General features: G+C 38.7%; 2 protein-coding genes across 2 annotated transcripts in view; both read right to left on the bottom strand.

Annotated features, from left to right (window-relative positions):
- Positions 1 to 292: 292 nt before the first annotated feature.
- csgalnact1a (chondroitin sulfate N-acetylgalactosaminyltransferase 1a) lies at positions 293 to 23,425 on the bottom strand. Its single transcript, XM_088435883.1, has 8 exons — positions 23,333 to 23,425; positions 11,008 to 12,165; positions 8,603 to 8,819; positions 8,175 to 8,276; positions 4,257 to 4,435; positions 3,405 to 3,499; positions 3,178 to 3,259; positions 293 to 2,123 (listed from the first exon to the last, which is right to left on the bottom strand). The coding sequence occupies exons 2-8, from the start codon at positions 11,777 to 11,779 to the stop codon at positions 1,822 to 1,824; spliced, it is 1,749 nt and encodes a 582-aa protein (XP_088292009.1). The 5' UTR covers positions 11,780 to 12,165; positions 23,333 to 23,425; the 3' UTR covers positions 293 to 1,821.
- Positions 23,426 to 24,961: 1,536 nt separating this feature from the next.
- The window catches only part of LOC148411787 (lysosome membrane protein 2-like), a 22,767-nt gene continuing 22,253 nt past the window's right edge, over positions 24,962 to 25,475 (bottom strand). Inside the window, exon 12 of the mRNA XM_088435167.1 lies at positions 24,962 to 25,475. This exon is cut by the window's right edge and continues 2,725 nt beyond it. The gene's annotated coding sequence lies outside the window, so the exon portion shown is untranslated.

Genomic DNA, 25,475 nt, shown 5'->3' with positions numbered 1-25,475 from the left:
TTCCTTACTAGCGCTAGTGGCCAATATAAACTATGTGTACGTTCCGTATACAAAAATATGCTTTGAGTACAAAAATCATAAAATTAGTTTGGATAAAACATCATTTGTGTCGGATAAAAGTCAACTACATTCCAATACAGTATACAGCGGAAAACCTCACTTTTAGGGTTAGCGTTAGGGGGACATATTACGTGGAGTGGGGCGTGAAAAATTATATTATGATGAGGCCTGAAAGAAAAACATAGAACTAATATTCAAATGCATCTATAATAACAAAGACAATGCTAGTAAATGAACGGATTCTGTATGTATTTATTAAAATGCATTATTTCATACATACAAAACAAAAACAGCTTGAAACTTTTATTTATAGTTCCATGAATAAAAATTTCAAAAACATGAAAACTGTTCACATCTTTTGTCAAGCACTGCAACTGCATCACAGGAGTTGCAGCTTGACAAGCGGGTTATGTCTTTACGCTTTTATCTTAATACAGGGAAGTAAATATGGCGTGAAAGTAATCCAAGTGCATGAACAAAAGATCCGTCGAGTATCACGTTACATTTTACCAGACATATTCACCGTTAAAAATACCCGGTTGCACAGCCTGATTGTCATGTTATACTTCATTTTCAAAAGGAAAAATAAATACTTCATAAAACATCACATTAAATTGAAATAAAGAACATTTTGACCATTAAAAGGCTAATCCAGGTATTGAAAAAAAGTGAATTGAGGACTCACTGTGAGAAATTGACTTTTTTTTCCTCTGTATTTCTGTATGTATTTTACACCCCCCAGTTGGACAAGGTATGCGCATCGAAAGGTATGGCACAAGATTAATGGACATTGAAGCATGGAATCATTATCAACAAACTGGGGGAGATCCACTTTCAAGCCACACCTGAAATTCACACACTATCTCAGGTGTGTGACATCCCTGCCAACAAGTCAAAAACGCAAGGTAAGCAGAACTGCAATTCGTTTTTCTGGATGTAGAGATTAGCATTTCCTTTTAGCATCTTATGAAGACTCCTGGTATATGCTTGCAATGTCTCTTTTGTTTATTTTTTTAAATACCTGAATTCTCCTCTAAGTCATCGTCAATACTGTATATACATGAATGACACAGAAAAGGCAGTAAAATAGGTGACAGCAAGTTTCCTTTTTAAATGTTAAAATGTCGTTGAAAATGAGTTAAACTTGACTGTAAAAAACAGGCATTGTAATAAGTGTGCACTTCGTTATTTACATACACATTCATACAAATGTTATGATAATACAAAGCAATAATTTATATCACAAGGCCATTGTTTGAGTTAACACTCTAGTAAAGGTGCGAGTCAAATTGACCCGTTGGAAAACGTGTATACTCTTTTGGATGTGCCTGTGTTTTTTTGGTTTTTTTTTCCGTTGATTTGAAGACATACACTGCAATCATTCAAACACTGAAAAATGTAGTCAAATTATACGCAGTAGTTACTGAAGAGGGGAAATTATGATTAAAATGGTCATAAAGAAGCTCGTCCCTCTCCCCAAAGAAGAAAAAACAAAGAAACAATGAAATTAATAAGAAATAAAAATATAATCCTAGGAAAATCAAAAGGCAATCCTTTCATTCTTACAATTTTATACATAATTGAAATATAAATATATATTAAAAAAAAAAAGACAAGTCAGTACAGCAGGTGGGTTGAAAAAAATCGGTTCATCCACCTGCAGTTCACCTTTTCTCCAATAGATGTCACTGCTTCCCGATAAAAGAGTCCATAATCGTCCCTGCAAGTGTGCTCGATTGTATTATTCTTTTAGATTAGTCTTCATGTCTTTTTGGGGATCTGTTGTTGATATTGTTGCGTCCCCTGTTTGCGTAAGTGCGCGTCAATGTCTTTGTGGAAGAAGAGCATGCCCAGTTGTCCGTGCGACGCCTCGTTCATGGCTTTGGACTGCATGCACATGCGGTACTGCTCGGGCGCCAGCTCGTCAGCGCAGTGCTTCTCGTGCCACAGGTGGAAGAGGCCTCGCGACGGAGCCCGCACCACCAGGAGGTTGCTATGCAGGTACTTGCGGTACAAGTGCACGTCTTCACCACCCCAGCCCTTAATATCGATGTCAAATCCTCCTGCAGGGATGACAAGAATGCGTTCAAATCCAAATTTGACACCAGTTTCAAAATATTTTTCCTAGGCTTTATAAATTTGATAAAAATACATAAATAGCGTTTTTTTATGCTGCTGTTACGATCATGAGGGAGTTAATCTCTTTTGGAATAGAACTAAAACCTATGAGAGGAGTCTCAAAATTATTCTCGCTACTATATTTGTGATTTTATTTATATTTGTGATGCGTGTTTTTGTGATCCACGTATTCGCTATTTTCATGTTTTTCAGATCCACAAATATATTTGCATTTTTGGCAGTCACATATCTGCTATTTTCGCACATTTTTATGAATGGTTATCAATAGTTATCATGACTTACCATTTGCGAATTCTGCATGGGTGTTGTTGAATATGCACCAATGGATTGGCGGGCAAATTATTCGACGCACAGGTGGGTGTTTAAAAGCGTGTTCCTCCTTGATACGCCAGGAGGCAGTGTTGCTCTCTCCAATTAACGTGATTGACCGCTATCACTTTTCTTGCTTAAATAATAGTGCTTTCTAAACTTTTCATAGTTGAATATATGTACATAAATTACATTTGGTACATTGGCGCTTTAATTTCTCACTAAATGTGAGGGGTTTTTTTTTTTGTAATGACATTTCTAACCAGGAAGTGAAACATCCCGTTGACTGAAGCTACGCCCTAATAAGTACGTAGTTCAACCCCATCAAAGTATGACCTAATTTGCCAAAATTTCTTGTTTATTAAAACAAAATGTCAGAACCTTCCCAGAGAGTGTACAGCTAAACAAGTAACAATGTCTTTCCCCGCCGCCTGACTCAATTAGCCAGGCTAAGTAGATGCAAATTGAACTTGACGTGACGCTATTGGATTATACTAACATACTGTATGCCGCGTAATAAAATAAAACCTCATGTGTAATGCAACTCAACAAGCGACGCTTATTATGTTAGCATAGCAATAGCAAAAAAAATCTGCACACTTGACAGGAAGTCTGTTTTACCAGAGATGCCCTGAGGCAACAGTTGCCAGTGAAACCTTTGATCAGTACCTATGTTGATGAAGTCTGAGCGGTACTGGCAGGTCATCCCGAATCCGAAATCTCTCCAGAAGCCAGTGTCTTTCTTCATCACCTGAGAAGACAGGAAGTAGCTTAAAATCACCACAGGGAAGATACTTTCAAGGTTTCCCTGCTGCACTGTAGATTAGCATGACTCATGCGTTTCCACCCACGGGTAAAATACGTTTTTTTGTTTTTTCTTTATAGGTATGTTTTACCAGCTGTTGCTCCACTGGCGGGATATGCTCAGGAGCGCCGTAGATCAGTGTGGGGTTGTACTGGCTGAATAACACAGGGTAGAAGACCTTTTTGCCTGGAATGGGAGAAAGGCATCGGGAAATGATAAAAGTAAAACACATCTGATTACTCGCAAATTTACTTATTCACATTTTTCTTGGGCTGCAATTTGAAACAACAAAAAACAACTCATTTCGGTTCATGTAACGTACTTTCTGCACTACAAGGCGCACCTAAAAGCCTTAATTTTTTTTAAAAGCTGATGGTACACCTTATAATCAGGTGCGCCTTATATATGGATCAATATTGAGATTGGGATTCTTTTGTGTTTCTTTTGTGTGTTTACAGTTGAACAAGATTGGTCATATTGACATTGAGTTATTATGATATTGAGAGTTTAGAGTTATTATTTGCGTTATTATTGTTATTACTTTGAGTATTACTATATTGTGATTGAAAAAGTTTGAAAATATGTCATTAATTGAGGGTGTGCCTTATAATCCGGTGCGCCTTATATATCGAAAATGTTAAAATGTGTCATTAATTGAGAGTGCGCCTTATAATCCGGTGCACCTTATAGTGCAGAAAATACTGTACTTATGCTGTAGTCCAAATCTGATAACCCATTCATATGCAGATTAATTTTTAAAAAATATAAGTTTTTGCCCCCTGAAACCTTACAAAAGTGGTTCTTAAATTCCGGATAAGCGACTCTAGGAAATGAATGGATGGATTTCCCTGCCCGTCCTCATTGATGAGCGCAATCGACGACTATACTCGTCATTGGCAGTGAATGAATCGGAACGACTTGGTGTATTATTAACAGAATTTACCGGACTGAGTGTTCAGCCGGCAAGATCCGAGAAAGTCGGCGGTGAAGTAGATATCCACGTCGCAGAAGAAGAGCAGCACGTTGCCGCCCTTCCATGCCCGCGCCCCGACGTCCAGACCACGACCTCGGGAGAACTCTTCATCCAGCTGCAGTAGAGTATAGTTTTTGAAGTTGGCCTCCCTGCAGGGAGATAGAAAACAAGTTGGCGGTTAAGCGAGGTTCTGATAGAAACATCAGCTTTCATGATGAAAGCGCATAAGCCACCGTTTTGGATGCTCTCGTGGCAGCTGTTGGTTTCTGCTGTGCAGTTTTTGCCGAGACTAGAAAAAGTAACGTAGTATCGTTTACACTCTGTGTGCTTTTTATTTACTCCACTCGCATATTTTTAATGTAACATTAGTCTTGAGTAGCGTTTTAGCGACATGTCCGCATCGGGTTAAAATCAAAAAGTCTTTCTTCGGCAATCTCAAAAGCGACGATGGCGAAATGGCTGAAGTCGCCGGAGAATGCGTAAACAGCTGCGACAGCTGTGATGTAGCCTCGGGGCCAAATAATTGATGCGCTGAGTGACTAATGCTGAGCTCACACGGGCTTTACATGAGAGGAAGAGAAAAGAGAGAGAGACGGACCCCCCACCTTTGCCGGGTGTCTGCTGAACTGGTGGAAACGTGCTCGAGGAACTGCAACGCTAATGGCCATAAAAAGACAAAATCCGATGTTGTCTTCTGAGCGCAAATCATCAAGTGGACTGTTTTTTGTTTTTTTTTCTAGTCTGGCAGAATTCAGTTTTTAACCTTTAAACTAACGCTGACTTGAGATCCTAACTTTGTTTTAGACCTTAACCAAGACGTAATCCAAACTAACTGTTTTTTTACACGTAATCCAAACTAACTGTTTTTTTACACCCTGACCAAGGTTTGAACCCTAATTTGAAGCCTTTGCCCTTAAAACCTTACTTTGAAATCCAAACACAGAACCTAAATCTGTCTTGAAGCCCTAATTTGAACACCAAATAACGATTAAAAAAAAGGACTTGAAAGGTTTTACTCTATTTTGAAACCCTAACCTCAACATGAACCCAAACCCAGATTAGAAACCAAATTGAAGCCCTACTTTGAAATTCTGAACCCTACCTTGACAATAACTTGGTTTTGAATCCTTAGATTAAGACCTTAACCCTAAACAAAGATTTGAAAAAAAAAGGCCTTTATCTGAAATCCGAAGTCAGAGTTGAAACCCTAATCCCAACCCAATCTCAAAATTCAACTCCCTATTCTGATCCCCTTATTATAAACCCTACCCCTGTCTTTGAAATCCTGACACCTGTTAGAAACCCTTAACCTCTTAAAACCCCAATTTGAAACCATAACCATGACTTGAACCTTTAGTTTGAAACTTAATCAATACTTTAAAAAAAACATAATTTAAAAACCCCAACTCTTTGTTGTGTGTACCTTCCTAACCCCCAATTCAAAACCCTATTTTGAAACCCTGACCCACTTAAAAAAAAAAAAAAAAGATCAAATTAAGCTTCGGGAAGCACCTTTGATATTTTTTTACTCCTTTCGATGGCACTTTTGTTTCAGAGGCAGTTCCACTCCAATATCATTTATTTTTAAACCAACATCACCATCAAGTGGACAAAAAAAATCACAAGCGCTTCACGAAACTTAATTTCCTCATCACTGCTCAAAACTCTCACCCAATCTTGAAACTCCCAATTTGAAATGCTCACTTGAAACGCAAACTTATTTTAAAACCTAAACCCAGTCTTTAAGCTCATATAAAACTCTAATTTAAAACCAACTAACTCAAAACCCTACTTTGAAACCCTATAATCCTTTTTGAAACTGAACTCGTGCTTAAAACCCTAATTGTATCCCTTTACACTGTCTCAAAATCCTACTTGGAATCCCTAATCTTTATTTGACGCAGCCTGGACTAAAAAAAAACCTTCATTTGAAACCTTAAACTATTAGAAACCCTAAACCAGACTTCGAATTGTAATCCTGGCTTAAATACATGGTTCAACTCATACCTAAGCTTGACAGTGAGGATATTTCCATGGCGCCATTTTCCCTTTGATTCTTTCTTAAATGGAAAACGCTCACACAATTTTGAGTTATACGGGCAGGGACAAAATGTCATCAGCATCGCGACAGGCAGCTTTGTTTGTGTTGTTTTGGCGATGTGTGCGCGCGCGCGTGTGTTCTGGCATGTGCGCACTTGCAGCTGGCTCGAGCACTTATCAGTCGCGGTGCATACTTGGGATAGCGGAGAAGCTGTCACCTGCTGAAGAATCCTTTCATTGTAGTAAACAAAGGTGGAAATTCAAATTTGTGGAACTGACGGCCCCAAGCTGTCAGTCAAAGACGCTTGTTATTCATTTCCAGAGCTCCGGCTTCAAATTGTCATTTGCTCAAAACCCTCACCCAAAACTTCAAACCCAAACCTCGATTGAAGCCCTTAGTAGTTCCACTTATTTTCATTTTAATAGTAAAGTAGTTTTACTTATTTTCATTTCAATAGTGGGGTCAGTCTTTGAGTTGAATTTTGTTAGCTTACAGCATACTAGCTTGACATCAGACACAAATGCTTTTATGTAAATACCTGATCAAATGGCACAAATGACAGTTACGCTCATAGGTTTACAAACCTGAAGTGCTATGAAAAAGAACAAAAACTGTTGAATGTTAGCTAGCGTTAGCTTGACTTTTATTCTATCGAAACAACGTATTTCGTAGCTTTGCTAACATCGTGAAATGGGTGCAAAAATGCTAAATAAATTTACAAAACGGCTTTGCTCATAAGTTCACATAACCAAAGTAGTCCGTTGGAAAAGAAAATAATATGCAGTAGGTATGATGCATGTTTGGCTGATATTAGCTTGACTTTTATGCTATCAAAACAACCTGTTTCGTCGCTTTGCTAACATTGTGAACTGGGTACAAAAATACAAAATAAATTTACAATACAGCTTTGCTAACATTACGAACCTGGAAAAAAAAAGCTACTTTTCTCTAGGGGATTCAAGGGAATTTGCAAAAAAAAAAAGAAAAGACTGCAGGGATAAAAAAAAAAAAAAAAGTTGATTTGTAAAGTACTTTATTCATATCCCGTGTGCCTCGCCTGCATCTTAGCTTACTTCTACTTTCATTCAACTCCTCTTACAAGTCTCAACTCATCATAAATCCCTTCCTCTGCAAGTTTCTGGAATATCGCTAGTCTCTTTCATTTCCATCTTCTCCCACAGCTGAAAGAAAGTAAAAAAAAAAAAAGAAAAAAAAAAAAGAATCGCTTCGTGGCGCGAACTCAAGGCCAAAGGGAGGGATGCTGGGCTACGTGCATCACCATACCGAAAAAGAGTACCATATTTTCCGCATTATAAGGCACACCTAAAGGCCTTGATTTTTTGAAAAAGCTGATGGTGCGCCTTATAATCAGGTGCGCCTTATATATGGATCAATATTGAGATTGGGATTCTTAGATGGGGAATGAACTGCTTTACCTGTTTCTTTTGTGTGTTTACAGTTGAACAAAGTTGCTCATATTGACATTGAGTTATTATGCTATTGAGAGTTTAGAGTTATTATTTGAGTTATTATTGTTATTACTTAGGAGTATTACTATGTTGTGATTGAAAAAGTTTTAAAATATATCATTAACTGAGTGTGCGCCTTATAATTCGGTGCGCCTTATATATGGAAAAGGTTTTAAAATGTGTCGTTAATGGAGTGTGCGCCTTATAATCTGGTGCGCCTTATATATGGAAAAGGTTTTAAAATGTGTCATTAATTGGGGGTGCGCTTTATAATCCGAAAATACAGTAATTTAAATGGAAAATCAGCAGCTTGAATACTGGACACTCTATCAAGCTAGCTACAGTGGCTTGATAAACAACTTTGATTTCCCGACTCACCTGGAAGTGTTCTCCAGAATCTGGCGTACCTCGCTCACTTGCTCCTTCCCGAAATAGACCACCGTGAGGTAGACGCGGCCGTCCTGGCGTATACACACTTCCCTGCGCAGACACACACAAAAACGTTCCTGTTGAAAAAGCCAAGTGAAATGATAATAATTTGAATGGGAATTCAAACTTCAATTTGCCCTGATTGTTTAGTCCCCAACAAAGTAATCGTGTTTAAAAGTGTTTGGACTTTGGAGATGCTTATTAGGTTCTCCTACTGCTGTCCCCATCATTGAATCTGTTTCAGATTGTCTGGATTTTATACCTATCAGCAAAATAATAGTAATAATGAACTTTTATTAAATTTACTCATTCTAATCCCCCTGTGCGTTTAATCCCTCTTCAAAATGCAATACCCATGAATATAAAATAGGAATCACCTGAAGTTGTGCATGAACTGCTTGAACTTGTCGGTTCGTCGGGAAAGCGGCACCACGATGTTGATGAGCGCGTCGGCCGTGTCCACCCGCTCGCTCTTAACCTTCATCAGCGGTCCGAAAGGCCGGAAGAGGACCAAGTGGCGGAATTCTCGACTGGATTCTCCGCGGAAAATCAGATCGTACACTGTCCCTTTGTCCTTTTCTGTGCGCGTGATGCCTGCGAGCGGGAAAGCAAACGCACAAGCTTGTGACACGGCTCGCACGTGGTAGTGTGGTTATTATTACAGACTGATGTGTTGTTTTTTTTCCTATTATTTCTGTTGAAATATGGCTCGGGGTAAAAGTATTTTTATTAGTCGTATCCATGGTCCAATACAAGCTGCGCAAACATCTTGTTGCTCTGGCAACAACCGAAAAACCCACTGATTTTTTGATAGAATATATATATATATATATATATATATATATATATATATATATATAAAAGGGCTGTCAATCAATTTAACTTATTACTACTTACTCAATTAAACTTATTTTTTTAAATTTAACTATTCACAAATGTTTCCATAATTAAACACGATTAATCACGCTTTTTAATAAGGCTCTAGTTAATGAACCTCAATATTTTTTACAATTATGTGATTAATTATGTGATTAATCACGTTTCAATTTACATATATATATATATATATATATATATATATATATATATATATGTATATGTGTGTGTATATAGATAGATAGATATATCATAATATCATATAATTATGGCAAATTTTGCCATTAATTAGCTAAAGCCTTGACAGCACTGTTATATATACACACATATATATCTGTATATATAATATACACACATATATTTGTATATATGTATATTAGTGCTGTCAAGCCTTTTAGCTTATTAATTGCTAAGTTTAGACATTAATCGTACTGTTTTTAACAAGTCTTTTCTATTGTAACATATATTTATCTGAGAAAAATCCTGGATTTAACGAGAAATAAATCATCAGACATAATGTTGAATTTAAAAGTGTGTTGTAATAACTTTCCTCGCTCTTGTTTTTTTCGATTAATGGTGTGATTATTTAGTTATTTTGTTAATTTATTCAGTTTCTCTTCATGTTACTCTGCCAAATATTAGAATCAATCTATTTAAGTCAGACCATTTTGGTCCCTCGCGCTAATTCCCTGTTGTTGCGGGCCTTACGTCAGCCTCTTTTTAAATAACTCGTCAATTACCGGACTTGACTTGCAAATTGAAGCTGAGGTCAACAGTGGGGAAAAAGCACCAAGCGGAAGAAGTAAAACGCTGTGAAGAAAAGACACTAATGAACCGGAACGCGCCTTTCAAAGAGGGAAGATCTATTCTGATAACCACCCAAAACTGGTGGGCTTCCTGCCATGGGAGACTCGATTTCCCAGCAGGGACGCTGTGATAAGCTTTGATTTTTTTGTTGTTGTTTTTTTGGCAAATTCATGAACCAATTTAGTGTTCACGCGTTCATGTTTTTTTCTTGTGATCTGTAAGACAAGACCAATAATTTTCCCGCCGTTGCCTTTAGCTTCTTTCACACTGCCTGTAAATGTATTTTATTTTGCGCGATTCTTTTGTATAAATGTCGGGACCATTAATAGAGAGCGGTTTGAAAATGCCAGATTTTACAGGGAGTGTAAAGGAGGCTGGTGATCTTCCAAAGATAGATTTGATGTGAGATGCTCCCACTGTGAATGGACAACAGCTGTGTCCATTTCCTGGAGTTGTGGTCAAAGCAGGACAACTCAGTAGGATATCCTGATAACAACACACACACACACACACACACACACACGTTCTTGACCTTCTAAGTGAGCATATACAACAACAAATTGCATGTTTTTTGGATAATCGAGAAGAAATGTTTGGTCGTTTGCGATGTTTAGTATCATTGCTTCGTTCGGTTTGTATGTGCTGTTTTGGTTTCCTTGATATGCCGCTCAAATAGTAACAACTTTATCATTGGAATCAAACGTTTTTTTTCAACTAAGGAGAGGTCTTATTCATGGTGATGTTTATTAAGTGAACATAACAGTTTATTTGGGTAGGTTTACATTTTTAAATTCGATTCCCCAATATGCCTCCCGCGTAATATCACGGTATCATGCTGAATCCATTTTTCTGAAACACTGGGCACGACCTGTCGTTACAACCTGGCACTTTTTAACTTTGCTAGGTTATGACGTCTTCATTTTCTTGATATGCCGCTCAAATAGGTTTCACTGTTTAAACTTGCTGTTTTACTTTCCCCGATATGCCTCTCGTTTCCACAGTATCATATCAAATACAATTTCTCGGTTAGTGCGAATTTCAGTTTCCTCAATGTCCCTCTTGAGTAAATTCCACGCCGGTATATGGTGTAGAATCTCACCTTCTATAAAGTCCGACGGCGAGTAGACTTTGCTACTTTTTGCGTCCAGCTGTGCCGGTGGTGTGTTGAGGCTATGCAAGGCGAACTCCAGCACCTCTCCCAACTCGTCGCGCTTGTCCTTCCTCACAGGTTTCTCCTCAGGGTGCCGCGTCAGGCCCATCTCCAGCTGGTAGACCCTCTGCAGGGTGAAGCTCTCAAAGGGGACCACGGCATACTCGCTGGGTAGCCTGACTCCCGCCGTTACCTCGGCTTTGGAGAGCTGGCTCCTTAAGAAGTCCTGGAGGTCCGCCTGCTGGCTTTTGGCTCCCGGGGCATCCCCGAGGTCGCCCGCCTGCGATCCGCGCCCCTCCGCGGGGCCCCCTGTGGCCCTTTTCAAACTGTCCTGCACACCTTTGAGCTGCTGGCTGCGCTCCTGCAACGCCTCTTTGAGCTGGGCGATCTGCTTCTTCAGGGACGAGATGTGCAAGCGGTGTTGCTCCTCGCGCTCTTGCAGTAGCGCCTGGTAGGAGTTGACCGCCGGCGGTACCCCGCTTTGGGCTACTCGCCCAGTTCCGGCCGCGCCTGCCCCGACCCCGGACCTGGTACCGCCCAGGCTGTGCTGATTGGCACCGGCGTGCGGTAAAGCGCGACTTAGCGGCGGGTCGTCCGAGTGCAAGGGACTGCAGGTCATCACGTAGAGGAGTGACAAGGAGCAACACAGAAGCACCAGCGCGGCGCCCACGCGGGACACCCAGGCCAGGAGCCCACGCCGCAGCATGTCTGCGTCTCGCATCAAAATCCGTCCGATCCAAACAGGCGTCCACCCACGCTTTGGAAAGATCACGTCACTTCACACACGATGATAAGAGTCCAATTGCGATTAAGTTCCATGGCCGTGCCACTTATCAGCGTTGAGGTCACTTCATGGCACCGCCGCTCCACATCGGCTCCGGTGCTCGGCAACGTCAATAAATGAAACGGGGACGCTTGTGAGAAAAGACTTTTTCCCACTCTGTGACTCCACTTAGCGCCATGGTCTGCTAGAAGACCCAGACACCGTTACATCATCCATCACGTGAGGTGACTCATGTGTACTGCCCTTTTCCTGCACGGAGATGATTCAGGGAACGTCTGGAGATCCCTGGGATAGCAAAGCCATCAACGGCTTCTCTCTTGATGCTGCCAGAGTGGAGAAAACCAGACGGTCAGTGAAGATACAATGGAAGCTTGTTTCTCGAATGTTGTAAAAGCTTGTCAAATTTGGAGGAGGCGAAAACAAAACGCCTGAATTTTTGCGCAAAGCGTTTCAAAAGGATTCACTTACTCTGCACGGTCTTAGTAATACAATTTTGCTATTTCACTCTTAAGTGTCACACTTGTGGTACACAGCATCAAGGGAAAAAAATCCATGGAATTTTATGTCTTCAGATCACATTTAGGCCTCTCCTATATAACATGATGAAGATAAGAGCTAATATTAGCAAGCATGTTATCCACAGTCACAAGATGTTGAATCAACAAACTAATTTTGGCCATATTATCATTCTACATTCTTACAGAGAAAGTACAAATTTTAGACAGTCGTGGGCCATATTTCACAGAGATAAAAAATAACGTGCGGTTACCCACTGACTCCTCTCAAAAGCACACCATCTTTCTCACTACAAAATGTAATATCAACAGCGGCCAGAGGCGGCGCCAAAAAAACAAAGATCAAGCCAAACAAAGCACAAATGAATGAAGTGTCTAACTAAATCAGTTCCAAAACATTATTTCGGGTGCGGCCCACGCGGCCCGGTACCAGTTGATCTACAGACCGGTATCGGGCCGCGAACCGGTGGTTGGGGACCCCTTGGGGACATACTCGAACTTAAAAGGGTAGATCAAGAATCAAACGATATACGAATGTGTCACATACCAAATTTTTATTTTTCATTTTAAAGCTGATTGTTCCAAGGTTGTGAAATACAAAAATGAACAATCTGTTTATTTGCACGTTTTGAATGAGTGGCCTTGTCCCGTGCAGATGAGAGATGATTAGTCCCGCCCCATATAATGCTGGGCCAACGGTAGCTTTCCAAAACCGCCTGGGGGCGGAGCTAGTGGGATTCTGATTTGATAAGTGGATTTTACTGGCGGAAATAAAGCCCCCCCAATAGTCAATATATATTTTCACTCGTGAATTCAGCAGATTTGTGCATGTTAATTGTTTTTATTTTGAGTTTTTATTAGTATGATTCTTTCCCGTAACTAATGCTTTTTACACCGAATGAAGAAGGATGACTTGTGGTTAAAAGAGAGTGTTGTAGCAACTAGCAAGCAAACCAAAGCATTCCCACGAGTCCTGCGGGTGGCGCAGAAAAATGTTGTCACATGAGTGAGAGAACTAAGTGGGTCAGTTACACAAAGTACACCCATCACAATGCTTCTTTTCATCATACCCAAATCGGAATATCCACCTGTGTATGCTTTTTACATACTTCCAAAAGGCAACATTTGAATTATTCAATACATCAAATGGATGCCAGTGGGGAAAAAAAAAAAAAACTAGAAAGAGCATTTTTGAGCAGCTATAAATGGATACTCTGCAGCCAAACCAGGTTCAGTGATGAATAAGTAAAGTACAAGATGGGTGATAGGCGATTTAAAAAAAAAAACAAACATTTGTCTCCTTTGGAGGAGACAATCAAAATTCCGTGTAGTATGGTTAACAAATTATTATTTCAAAATACTGCTCATGCAGATTACAGACATTTTACCAAGGCCGGTTTCCTCAAGTGCACACAAACCAATATAGCCATGAATTAAAGATACGCTAAGTGAGAATTTATGTTTTGCGGAGGGGAGTAGCGGCGGGTGATGGACGGGTTGTTTGAGTTACTGAACATATCTTGAAATGTATCTGTGTATCGCACTCGGCCTCTCAGGGCTGGACACACAGTCGTTTCTTTGACAGCGCCGCCCTGTGAAAGGATTAGTCTATGGTGCGAGTGAATACCGAACTGTGCTCCGGCGTGGCGCCGGACCTCCGCCGTCAACTCCGGAGGATGTTTGAGGAATGAGCTTGAGGGTTGGACTTTAAGGAAATTATGCCTTGTATCATCCTTAAAAGTACAAGTTTTTTTTATGTTTAACCCTCGTGCAATATTTTGACCATTTTGGGACATTTTAATCATCCACATCATTCTTGTAGTATTTTAGCCAAGAGATGGCACACTCCTGGTAGTGTAACATCTAAGCGGTCATGCCATGTTGAACTCTGACATGTTGTCACCACCTGGATGAAATTTCAGCTCTCTAATCTCTTCTTCTTGCACCCTTGTGCAATATTTTGACCATTTTTGGGTCTTTTTCTTGCACATCATTCTTGCAGTATTTTAGCCAAGAGATGACACACTCCTGGTAGTGTAACAACTAAGCGGTCATGCCATGTTGAACTTTGACATTTGTCACCACCTGGGTGAAATTTCAGCTCTCTAATCTCTTCTTCTTGCAGCTTTGTGCAATATTTTGACCATTTTTGGGCCATTTTCTTGCACAGCATTCTTGCAGTATTTTAGCCAAGAGATGACACACTCCTGGTAGTGTAACAACTAAGCGGTCATGCCATGTTGAACTTTGACATTTGTCACCACCTGGGTGAAATTTCAGCTCTCTACTCTCATCTTCTTGCACCCTTGTGCAATATTTTGACCATTTTTGGGCCATTTTCTTGCACATCATTCTTGCAGTATTTTAGCCAAGAGATGATATTGTGATAACTATGTGGTCATGCCATGTTGAACTTGACATGTTATCACCATCTGGGTGAAATTTCAGCTCTTCACTCTCTTCTTCTTGCATCCTTGTGCAGTATTTTGACCATTTTTGGGTCAATAAATAAAACTAAAATCTTCACCAATAATGTTACTCCCATCAAGTGAGTGTAACTGGCTTTTTTTTTTCTTTTTTAACCAAAGGTCCAATATGATAAAGCTTTGCGAATTCTGCCTAGCAACAAGTTGCAATTTGTAACATTTGTGAATTGACACCAGCAAGAAAACGGAGAGCGTTGCTATGCTAATGTTAGCATGCATGTTCATTTCTGACAACATTTATTCCTGTATTATATGGAACCATCCTCTCAGTTTTTTTTTAACTTTCTTGTAACAGAACTTTGTGCTTTCACTCCGTACACAGTTCCAGTTCTCAATTTATGTATTTTAAAATGGCTAAAGCATCATTTAGAGATATTAAACCCTGAAGTTATGCTAGCAAAGTATTGGTCACATCATGCAGATTTCCTAGCAAAAACAGCCCCTCTCCAGGGGGAATGAATGAGCTGATTCAGCCCAGGTTACTCCAGAAGGCATACACACTCACACACACACAAAGGGGTTTTTCTATCAAAGTGAGGACAGAATGCATTTCCTAGCGCCTAAACTTATCATCACAATAGATTGCCACTCCTAAGAGGTCAGAACTTGTGGGTCCACAAAAATGGTCCCCACAAACACAGTAAAACCCAGGATTTGGTCTCCACCAGGTATCGAAAAAACTGGGCACACACACATACACACGCTCACTCAACACGACTGAATCATCACGCTTAAATTTTATTCCTGGTGCAAAAAACACATCGTCGTGTCGGTGCTTGCGTTTCTACAACTAGCCAATGTTCTGGTGAGATGTTGTATGAAAATATTGGGGAAGATATTGATATATTGTTCATAAATACGCCTATACAGCCTGTTTTTTTTATAAGTAGTTAAGGAGACCCATAAAAAGGGGAAATCTTGGGAAAATTTAAAACAAAATTACAAACTCAACTATTAACTTTTGAAATCTTTAAGCATCTTTATTGACTTTTTTTTCTAGATTTCCATAATGTTGATTTTTTTTTTAATTTTATTTCATTTTGGACAACATGCATATTTGTTTTATAACTATCAAAAACTTCAACTGTCAGGGTCATTAGCATTTCTTAAATCTTAAATGAAAACTCAAGTCTTCCACAGTAAATCAAATTCTAAAAAAATATAAAATATTACAATTACTGTATCTTTGTTTTAAATTTAAAAACAAAACAAAAGGTGCAGAGTATTTCTAGGGTCAACCAATGGAAATACTGTTTAAGTTACCAGAGTTTAAAATTGATTTATTAATCTCCCATTCAACTTTGGGTCCAAGGAAATTTTGCAGGACATTTTTAACATTTTGGTGACTTTCTGGTGACCTTCAACGAGGAGATGAAAAAAAAAGAGCCTCTACCCTCATTGACACTTGCCAGACTTCATTCCTTATCGGGATCAGACTTTTTAAAAAGGCAAATAACAAAGTTTGTCAAAATGTCAAATATCAGCACCAATCATCGAAATATGTACTATTTTCGTTATATACTGCATTGTATCAGGGAAATAAAGTCAAATATTGAAGCATGTTGTTCCAGTCCAAAGTTAGGAATACATCATTCTAGCGTTTTTATTGGTTTTTATATAAATATTTGGCGTTCTGGAATTCCTGTTGAAAAATCAAATTTGAAATTAAACAACCTAATTGATTTTGAAAATGTCTATTTCTGAAAATCTGCATTATTTTTGCTCATTCACAGAATAATCAGAGTTGCTCCACTAATGGTTTGATCAGCTAGGCTGGGTGAAGATTCAAAGCCACTTTCGAGCAATGACTCTGTATGAAAAGTCGAAGCCAAAAGGTAAGCAGAGCTGCATTCAGTTTCATTATCATCCAATCAGCTTCTGATTTTGATCTTTCTAGTACTCTACTACTTTTATATGTGTAAAAAAAAAAAAAAAAAAAAAACATTGGCCAGCTTTATCGAATCCAAAACAACAAAAGTGATGAGATTTCCATCTAGAGAAAAAAAATATATATATATATTCTCGCTTTCTGTCCTTACTGCTGGACGGCCAGGTAACATTTGCGCAATCTGAAATAAAACGAAACACTATTTTCTCACATATTCCAACGCTCATTTAAAACCAGTACAAGCAAAGTTTCTTATTTACCAACTTCCAACTCCAGGATTGCGAACCACACAAAATGTAAATGCCATCCAAATAAAAGTATTACTTGTATCTCTGCGGTGGACAAACAAGCATAAATTCAAGGCGTCCTGCTGGGATGCTATAAATCCACATGTAAACACACACAGTAAACACAGTGGGGAGCTTGTTTACAAGGAGGCAAAGTAGCCATTTTCCGCACACCGTGACAAAAATCGCGCATTAAAGCCGTCTCCCGTCATTTTTCATTCTCTCTCGGCAATAAATTGGGATGACTCCGAGCGCTTCAGACACTGCTGAAGCTCGCAGCTTGAGCCCTCCCAAATCCACTTCCTCTCCCCTGCTGTTCTAACTTCCTGCCTACATTTAATATGGAGATTCTGTATTTTGGCACAGTTTGGACCAAGCATGGGCAAAATGTTGCTCGTTAAGATTTTTTAATCCGGACCGCCGAATTTCAAGCGATTATCAATCAGGAGAAGAATGATAACGTTAATAACTTGAAGTATAGTGTATAGTGTATAGTGAAGTATAGTTAATTTAATTTTCTGTTGTTGTAAGAGTCATTTCGATAAGTAGTTAATAAATACAGTGGACCACCGCCATTCGAAATTAATCCGTTCCGGAGTTGGGATCGCGAGGCGAAATCGTTCCTATGGCGGGCAATCGAAACCTATTGGAAATAGCTAATGCGTATAAATCCTCGGGTAAAAACATTAAAATTTGATAAACATATTAAAAATTGATGAACAAAATTGTGTGCTACTTATATGTAATATACATTTATATAATTAAATATCATTTAAAAAATATATATAAAGGAAAAATGACTTTAAAAAAATGACCCGAGCGAGGCTATCCTAGCCTAGCCTAGCCTAGCCTTCTTCATATTTCTTGATTATCTCCAGCTTCTTTTCCGTACTAATCTTCTTCCGAATTCTATTTTGAACATCACTAACAATCTTGGGAGCCATTGCTAACCAATTCAAGTTGGAATTAAGCACTAAAATGCACTATAAATACGGTTTTGTAACCACTCACACGACATCAAGTATTTAGCATATCGTCATTTTAGTGACGCCCACCAATAGCAGACCAGCATCTTCGTGACGCCAACCAATAGCCGAACAGCATCTTGGTGACGCCGTGATGCCAACCAATAGCAGACATATGAGTGTGGTGCATGCTCATTCTGTGGATCTTTCATTCAAAACAAAGCAAATCTTCATTTTTACCAGCAATAATTAAGGAATTTTGCATATAATTGACATGGTTGATGTTACTACTTTACAGACAATCTAAAGAAAGTCTGTCTATTTTTTTAAATCATAAATTATGTGGTGCAACAAGTGAAATATATTATATTTCTTGTTGAGCCCTTCTATTTGTGTGAAACATCCTTGTGTGAAAATCAGCTTATAATTGACGCCTAAAACAAATGCTAGTTATTCGGTCATCTGCATTTTTATTTTTTTTTGCCAAAAATGAGCATCAGCCTAAAAAAAAAAAAAATCCATATTAGCCTGGCCCTACATTTTACGACAAAAAAATGGCATAATAAGTTTAGTACCTCTTTGAAGCTAAAGTACTGTCTGTCGCCCCCTATGGTGGAATAGTGCATTACATTGCTTTGATATGACTTGAAGTGTTTTCTGTTCAATTCCAGCATTGTGTCTGGACGTAGCATGAGATGTGTGTAAAGAAAGAAAAAGAGCGTGTGTTTGACAATCACACTCCTGCAGCAGATTTCACACGCGGCCAGCAAGTTCACCCGCGTTCAACCTTTAAATCTCGGAGAATTTCCGGCAAGGGCACTTTGTGACCTTATTTTAGGGAGTACAAAATGGCGCCCATGTCTACTTCAAATACTTTTCAATCTTTGTCTTTAGAGAACACATTTAGGACAGGCTAGATTTTTTTTTTTTTTTTTTTTACAACCTTGAGCGAACGACGGGAGTGAGCAACATCATCTCTTTTTTTTCCTTCCTTCCTTGTGGGAAATGTTACGGATTTTAGTTATTGTGAAAAGAGAATGAAGAGCAGGAAAGGTGGAGGGATTAAGTGATGAAGAGGATGAGGAAGATGATGATGGAGGGAAGGACAGGAAGTAAAGAAAGGCGTTCTTTGAAGTGATGTGTGCTGTCCCCCCAGGTGCTGCGCCTTCCCCGCTCATTAGGGGCCCGGAACCTTCCTGTCGACGTACCATCTGGATGGTGCGCACACTCGCACAAAAAATACACGTAAAACCCAGCTAACTGCGCACAAACATGCACAAAAATAACAAATGACTGTTTGTTTACCTATAAAATACACACAAAAAAAACACAAAACATGCCCAAATGATGCACAAAAACACACACAAAACACATACACACACCATCACACACATACATGTAAAAACGCACACACACAAACACACCTCATGTGTAAAAACATACACAAACAAAAATGTGTGCATGCACACACACATAAACGGCAAATTATTCTCAAATATACAAACACGCTTGTACAGTACACACACACACAAAACATGAAAAAACATACACAAACACGTAAACCCAAACACACACAAAATTACAAAATAAACAACCACACATGGATACAACTCACGCTAATATTCAGAAACACACATTCACAAAATCAGGAATCATGTTCAAAAGCAAATTCACACACACATAGACACACATGCATATACACACACAAGTGCATATGTACACAAACACACAAATCACACACACGTGCACAAACTCAGTCTCACACACACAATATACACAAACTCGCTGTCATAGCAACGCACATGTACAAAAACCAGTAAAAAAGAAAACACGTAAAAACATACACAAGCATGCAAAAATGATCACACATTTTCACACTCAAATAAACATATATAGACACACAAACAAGCAAAAAACACACATGTACGTGTGGACACAAACAAGAGTAATGAACAAAATCATAAACAAGCACACACACATAAAAACACAAATACACAAACTCACACAAGTAAAAACACACAAACCATAAACAAACCAGTGAAAAACGCACACAAACACTGACACACAACATCGTACACATGTGTGCAAAAATGTAGACACACATGCGCAGACACACAAACACAAAATCCAGCACATAAGTACACAAACACACATCAAATCACACACACACTCAGTCTCTCACATACACGTAAAAACATACACAAGCATGCAAAAATGAGCACAAATTTCCACACACAAATAAACACGTATATAGACACACAAACATGCAAACAACACTCATGTATGTACTGACACACAAACACAAATGACACTAATTCAAACACATTGTAACGCACATACACAACCAATAAAAAATACAGTACATGTAAAAACATGCACAAGCATGCAAAAATTTGCACAAATGTCCACACCCAAATAAACACATATACAGACACACAAACACGCAAACAGCACACATGTATGTACTTACACAAAAACACAAATGAACACATGTTCATCTTCACCAACACGCACAAATGCACTGAAATACACAAACTTACACAAGTAACAACACAAAACACATAAACAAACCAATGAAAAATGCAAACAAACACTGACCACAAAATCATACACAAGTGTGCAAAAATATATACACACAGCATAGAAACTCACAAAAATGCACCAGATACACACACAAGCATAAATGAACATACACAAATATGCACATATGTAAACAAAACACACAAATGCCCAGAAACAAACATGTGTAAATACACCCAGATACACAGACATGCACAGGAACGCAGACAACCAAGCAAAAACGTAAACAAAAGTGCACACACACATACACACACTCACGGCGAAAACACACAACCTAAAAAATGTCCACACAAAAAGCATCGGGATGTGGAGTGTTTTGCCACACAAAGATGAGAGCGAGACAAGTGCTCGCTCACGCAGTTTTGCGTGCGAGGGGCTCCTCCACTTCCTCAAAGAGTTGCATTATTTCGCAGCTACATTGCACCAGATGAAAGGTGAAAACGGCCCCCTGCGGCCGGGAAATGGGCCGTTGCGCCAGCGCGCCATCTTGCACATAACGCCGAGCTCAAAAGGAAAACGCGCCATGATGATGATAATTAATGACAGCCCATCAAAAATTCCACCTCTGAAGGAGATGTCCATTCATTTGCTATAACCATAACCAAGGGGGAGGGGTTGAGATCCTGGGAACTTTTTGGGCAAACAATTGAATACAAATGAAGAAGAGCTTCACAGCTAATGTAATTGACGCAGTGAAATGCAGTAATATATGTCTTTTTTTGCAGAGGATAAAGAATATATGCCTGTGAGGCTCAATTAATCGAGTCTATCTGTGCTGCAGCACCATTTGTGTTCAACTCTCCATTGTGTTGTAACACAAATGGACTCCCACGCTGCTGTTAGCACACCTGTGGTGCTTCCCATGATGTTTTAGCATTTAGCTAATGGAATTAGAGGCAACATTTTACATGCCGTCCTTTTGCCTGTCTATGGCGTTTCCCTTTGATGAGCTAGCATTAAGCTAATGTCGTTATAGGCAAAATGATTCTTGAAAATAGATACTTTGTTTTCTGATTAGCTTGACAGTTTGCTAGCCTGCCTTCCCATTATGTTTTAGCATTAAGCTAGCGAAGTTAGAGTCAAAGTGAGTCTTTAAAATACAGCGTGCCGGTTTTCTGTGTAGTTTGGCAGAATGCTATCCGTTAACTTGTCTATGGCATTTTTGATTATGTGTTAGCATCTAGCTAGTGTCGCTACAGTGATATTTTCAAATACATAAAGTCCTTGGCTTCTGCTTAGTTTGACACAATGCAATTTGTAAGCCAGTCTATGGCATTTCCATTACACACTAGCATTAAGCTAGTGGTGTTAGAGGCTAAATGATTTTTTTTTAAACATACATAATGTGTCTTTGTTTTCTCTTTATTTTGACATGATGCTATCTATTATTCTGTCTATGACGCTTTCTATTATCTGCTAGAACTTAGCTAGCAGAGTGAGACGCAATTTGCATTTTCTGAATTGGGCCCGGGTGCATGGATACTTTTTTTTTTTTTTTTTTACTGCAGCCTCATTATAAAATTCTAGAAGTGACTATTACATGGAATTTAATGACATAATTAAGATATAAGGAGGATTTTTGGAAGTGATCCAAATTAAGATATCATTTTGACCTTGTTTGCGCTCTACTGATTCAGAAACTAATGGCAGCTAATTTTCATGATGGCGCACCGCAGGCTTTCTCGCAGCCACTCTCATCATCTTGTAAATGTGGCCTCTACACGGCAATCAGGTGTCAGTGAAGGTTCAATACTTCCCTTTTCTGTCCAGCCAGTAAACTGTCACGTCGTTCTTGCAAGGCTAACAAATGAGGCAAGTTTTGTGAGGCACGAAATGTGATGGTCATAACGAATAATAATAGATAGAATTGAATTCCTCCAAAAATGAGTTTACATTATTAAAAAAACAATCGAAAATGTGCATCCAGCTTTTAATTTTTTTTTGTCCAGCTGGAGTCGTCATCTTGACATTCCACACTTTATCATCTATGACTTTGAATGTGTGTGGATTTAAAAAGCAAGTTTAGAGTACCGCATATTCTTCCCATATTGTCATTTACTTTAGTTTAGAAGCAGTGTGTAATGCTAATATCAATTATTATTATCTGTAGATGTACACTGCAAACAACAACAAAAAGCAATCAAACAGATTTAAGTACTCCATACACACACACATATTTACACACACATGGCTCTCCAATGGGGTAATTTCATCATCCAGGAGCCCATATGTGTCATTGCGCATCATGTCATTTGTCGCACTTAATCAGTGGCGCGTTTAGCCTTTGTTTGCCTCTTGTTGAAAGTCAAGCGAGCCCCAAGCAGCCTTCAATCCCATAATCTGCACTTCCCAAAAATGAGAACAGCCAGCTTCAAATATGTATTGCTTGCTTGTTATTGAGTGAATGGGCTAAGAAGGATTAGAACCGTTTTTTGCTGATAAAAATGCCTCACAGTGCAGTGTGTGAGGGAATGGAAACAAACAACTCTGGAGAAGTGGAACGTGCACACTGGGTGCGCAATATTTTTATTATGATTTATTATTATTATAAAAATGAATGGGTAGCCTTATTTTAGAAACAAAAAAGTCATATAAACAAATAAGTCATCCTTAGCAACCACACACACATATATACATGTAGAACATCGAGCATAAAATTAATAATACTTATGATGATAAAAGTCCTTTAGTTAGTAAACATCATTTGCTTCCCGATTAACGCAAAACAAAATTAGGGTGTCTGTGCGTTTATTCATCCGGACATCTTACCTTGATTGGTTCCCACCGGTCCGGGTGGAGGTGGCGTCTCATTCGGGGTTCTGCGGTCCAGTCCTGCTGCCTCTGCGCCGGTCCTGAGCCGACACGAACTGCCGGTGAAAGCGGGCGTGAATTAGAGGTAGTTGGCGACGCCTCGCGTAATCAAGTCGGCAAACACCGGAAAAGTGCGTATGTTGCCTTCAAAATAAAAGACTAACTTGGCAGGTGTGATACGGAACTAAAATATTGATATCTTCAATCTATATGGATTAATATTATTCACTTTAGTTTTAGGTGAAGAACAAGAGGTGGCCAACTTAAACGCCTGAATAAAAATGTAATGTAAAGTATTGCTCATTAAAAGGTTTTGATGTGTTGATTTTGTAACACTAAATAATTGAACAATAAGAAAAGATTTACCTAGCATTCATTTGTAAAAATTTTACTCAATCAATGGATGAAATTAGTTGAACACTAGCACTTTTAACAAGCTAACTAGTCGATGCTAATTAGTGACATTAATTTGCTTTAGGCTAATTTAATGGCCCTCAAATTCAGCTTTTTTGATATAGCACTTTAATGCTCAAGTCAAGTCAGAATTATTCATAACCCTCCTGTAATATTTATTTGCAAGGAACAACAATGGGTGACTTTGGGAAGGGGCATATGAAGTCACAAATCTCTATATTCCAAATCCAATATTTTATTTTAATAGCAATAATGCCTCTGGGTCAATTTGGGGACCCTGAGTCATTTTTAATTATCCAAACGTTTAAAAAAAAATCCATGTAATCACAGCAACATCTTGTTATTTCCCTCTCAGAACCAGCATTAATATTTCTGGGGCGTTTTGACACGTTTTTTTATTTAATTTTTTTTTATCAGTATGTTGATTATCTATAAGTCTTGTACATAAGTAAATGGAACATATAGCTTATAAAAATATAATAATACACAAAAAAATAACAAACATACTTCTTCCAAAGCATAACTCTAATATCTTAAATATCCATTGCTCTGTTATTGGTAGCGGTTTAAATAAATAAATACAACTTTTCAGGCCGGGCTAATTTCCCAAGTGTCGTTTTAATTTGAAGGTGTACACGGAAGTGTATAGCTGTGTCGTGCACTTGATGGCCTCCAGACAGGTTCCTTGCCCCCCCTCCTACCTTCCTCGCGCTCACTCAAATAAAGACATCCTTGTTAGTTCTTTCAAGACACTGTTAGAGTAGCAGGAAACACTACTACCTTTCACGATAGTCAATGACTGACTGCAAAAGCCCGCACAAAGATCCACCTTCATCTGAACTGACGTGTACAAGTTGGTTCTGGTCCGAATATTGTTGCCTTGGCGGAGGTCTGTGTCCGACTGAGTGCCTCACTGCATATTCATTTGACATTAGCGAATATGATACTTTTTTGAACCCTCGATTTCCAATCTTAAGGGGTTTAATCAACACAAAAGCCAAGAGTTTTATTTAAAGGGAAATACCGCCACCTGCTGAACAATAAGAAGCATTGCAATGTGTTTTTAATTGGTGTTATCGGTGCGAGAAGAATTGAACTAAAAATGCTCTTATTGAGGTTACACGTTGTTCAAAAAAATTTAACATAAAGAAAACCATCTCATGAAAAAGGCAGTACACTAGAACTATAATTTTATTTGTGTACACAGTCAAAACAGGTCAACATTTCACAGCAAAAAAAAACAAAAAAAAAACGATGTTATGGGGTACATATGCTGTTATAACAATAACGATAATATCATAAAGTACAGTCTGTAATCAAACAGCGCGGTGTCCATTTTGTGCTTTGCTTTTTGGTTTTTCTGAAGATTGCAAAAAAAACACAATAAAAGCGGTAATGATTCATCTGATAATTGTGAATTTCGAATACAGGACGCACTCTCCATGAATCGTCACGATTACAATAATATAAAACTTGAGGAAGTTATTAAAACTAAAAAAAAAAGAACAGTGCAGTCCTTCAAATGTTATGACAAATTTATGGGAAGACATAAACTAAAATAAGCAAAATTTCACGTTGTGCCAGTGAATGGATGTTGCTCAACTTCACTTATTACCTCTAGAAAAAATATTGATTCTATTGTGATCTCATTTTCACCCATGATAATTTAAAAAAAATCCTAGTGATG

This window comes from Hippichthys cyanospilos, chromosome 15, assembly GCF_059441005.1.
Source record: "Hippichthys cyanospilos isolate Australia breed blue-spotted pipefish chromosome 15, RoL_Hcya_1.0, whole genome shotgun sequence".
Classification (NCBI taxonomy): domain Eukaryota; kingdom Metazoa; phylum Chordata; class Actinopteri; order Syngnathiformes; family Syngnathidae; genus Hippichthys; species Hippichthys cyanospilos.
The sequence above is the reverse complement of the archived record's forward strand: the minus strand, read 5'-3'. Positions and strand labels throughout refer to the sequence as shown.

Bases quoted from the DNA above. Each gene is read 5' to 3' on its own strand.
- csgalnact1a (XM_088435883.1), bottom strand. From the start codon at position 11,779: ATGCGAGACGCAGACATGCTGCGGCGTGGGCTCCTGGCCTGGGTGTCC. The intron at 8,277-8,602 runs GTGATTCCTATT...GTGTCTGCGCAG, and splicing joins CAGTTCATGCACAACTTCAG to GGAAGTGTGTATACGCCAGG. The intron at 3,500-4,256 runs GTAAATTCTGTT...CTCCCATTCCAG, and splicing joins CCGGCTGAACACTCAGTCCG to GCAAAAAGGTCTTCTACCCT.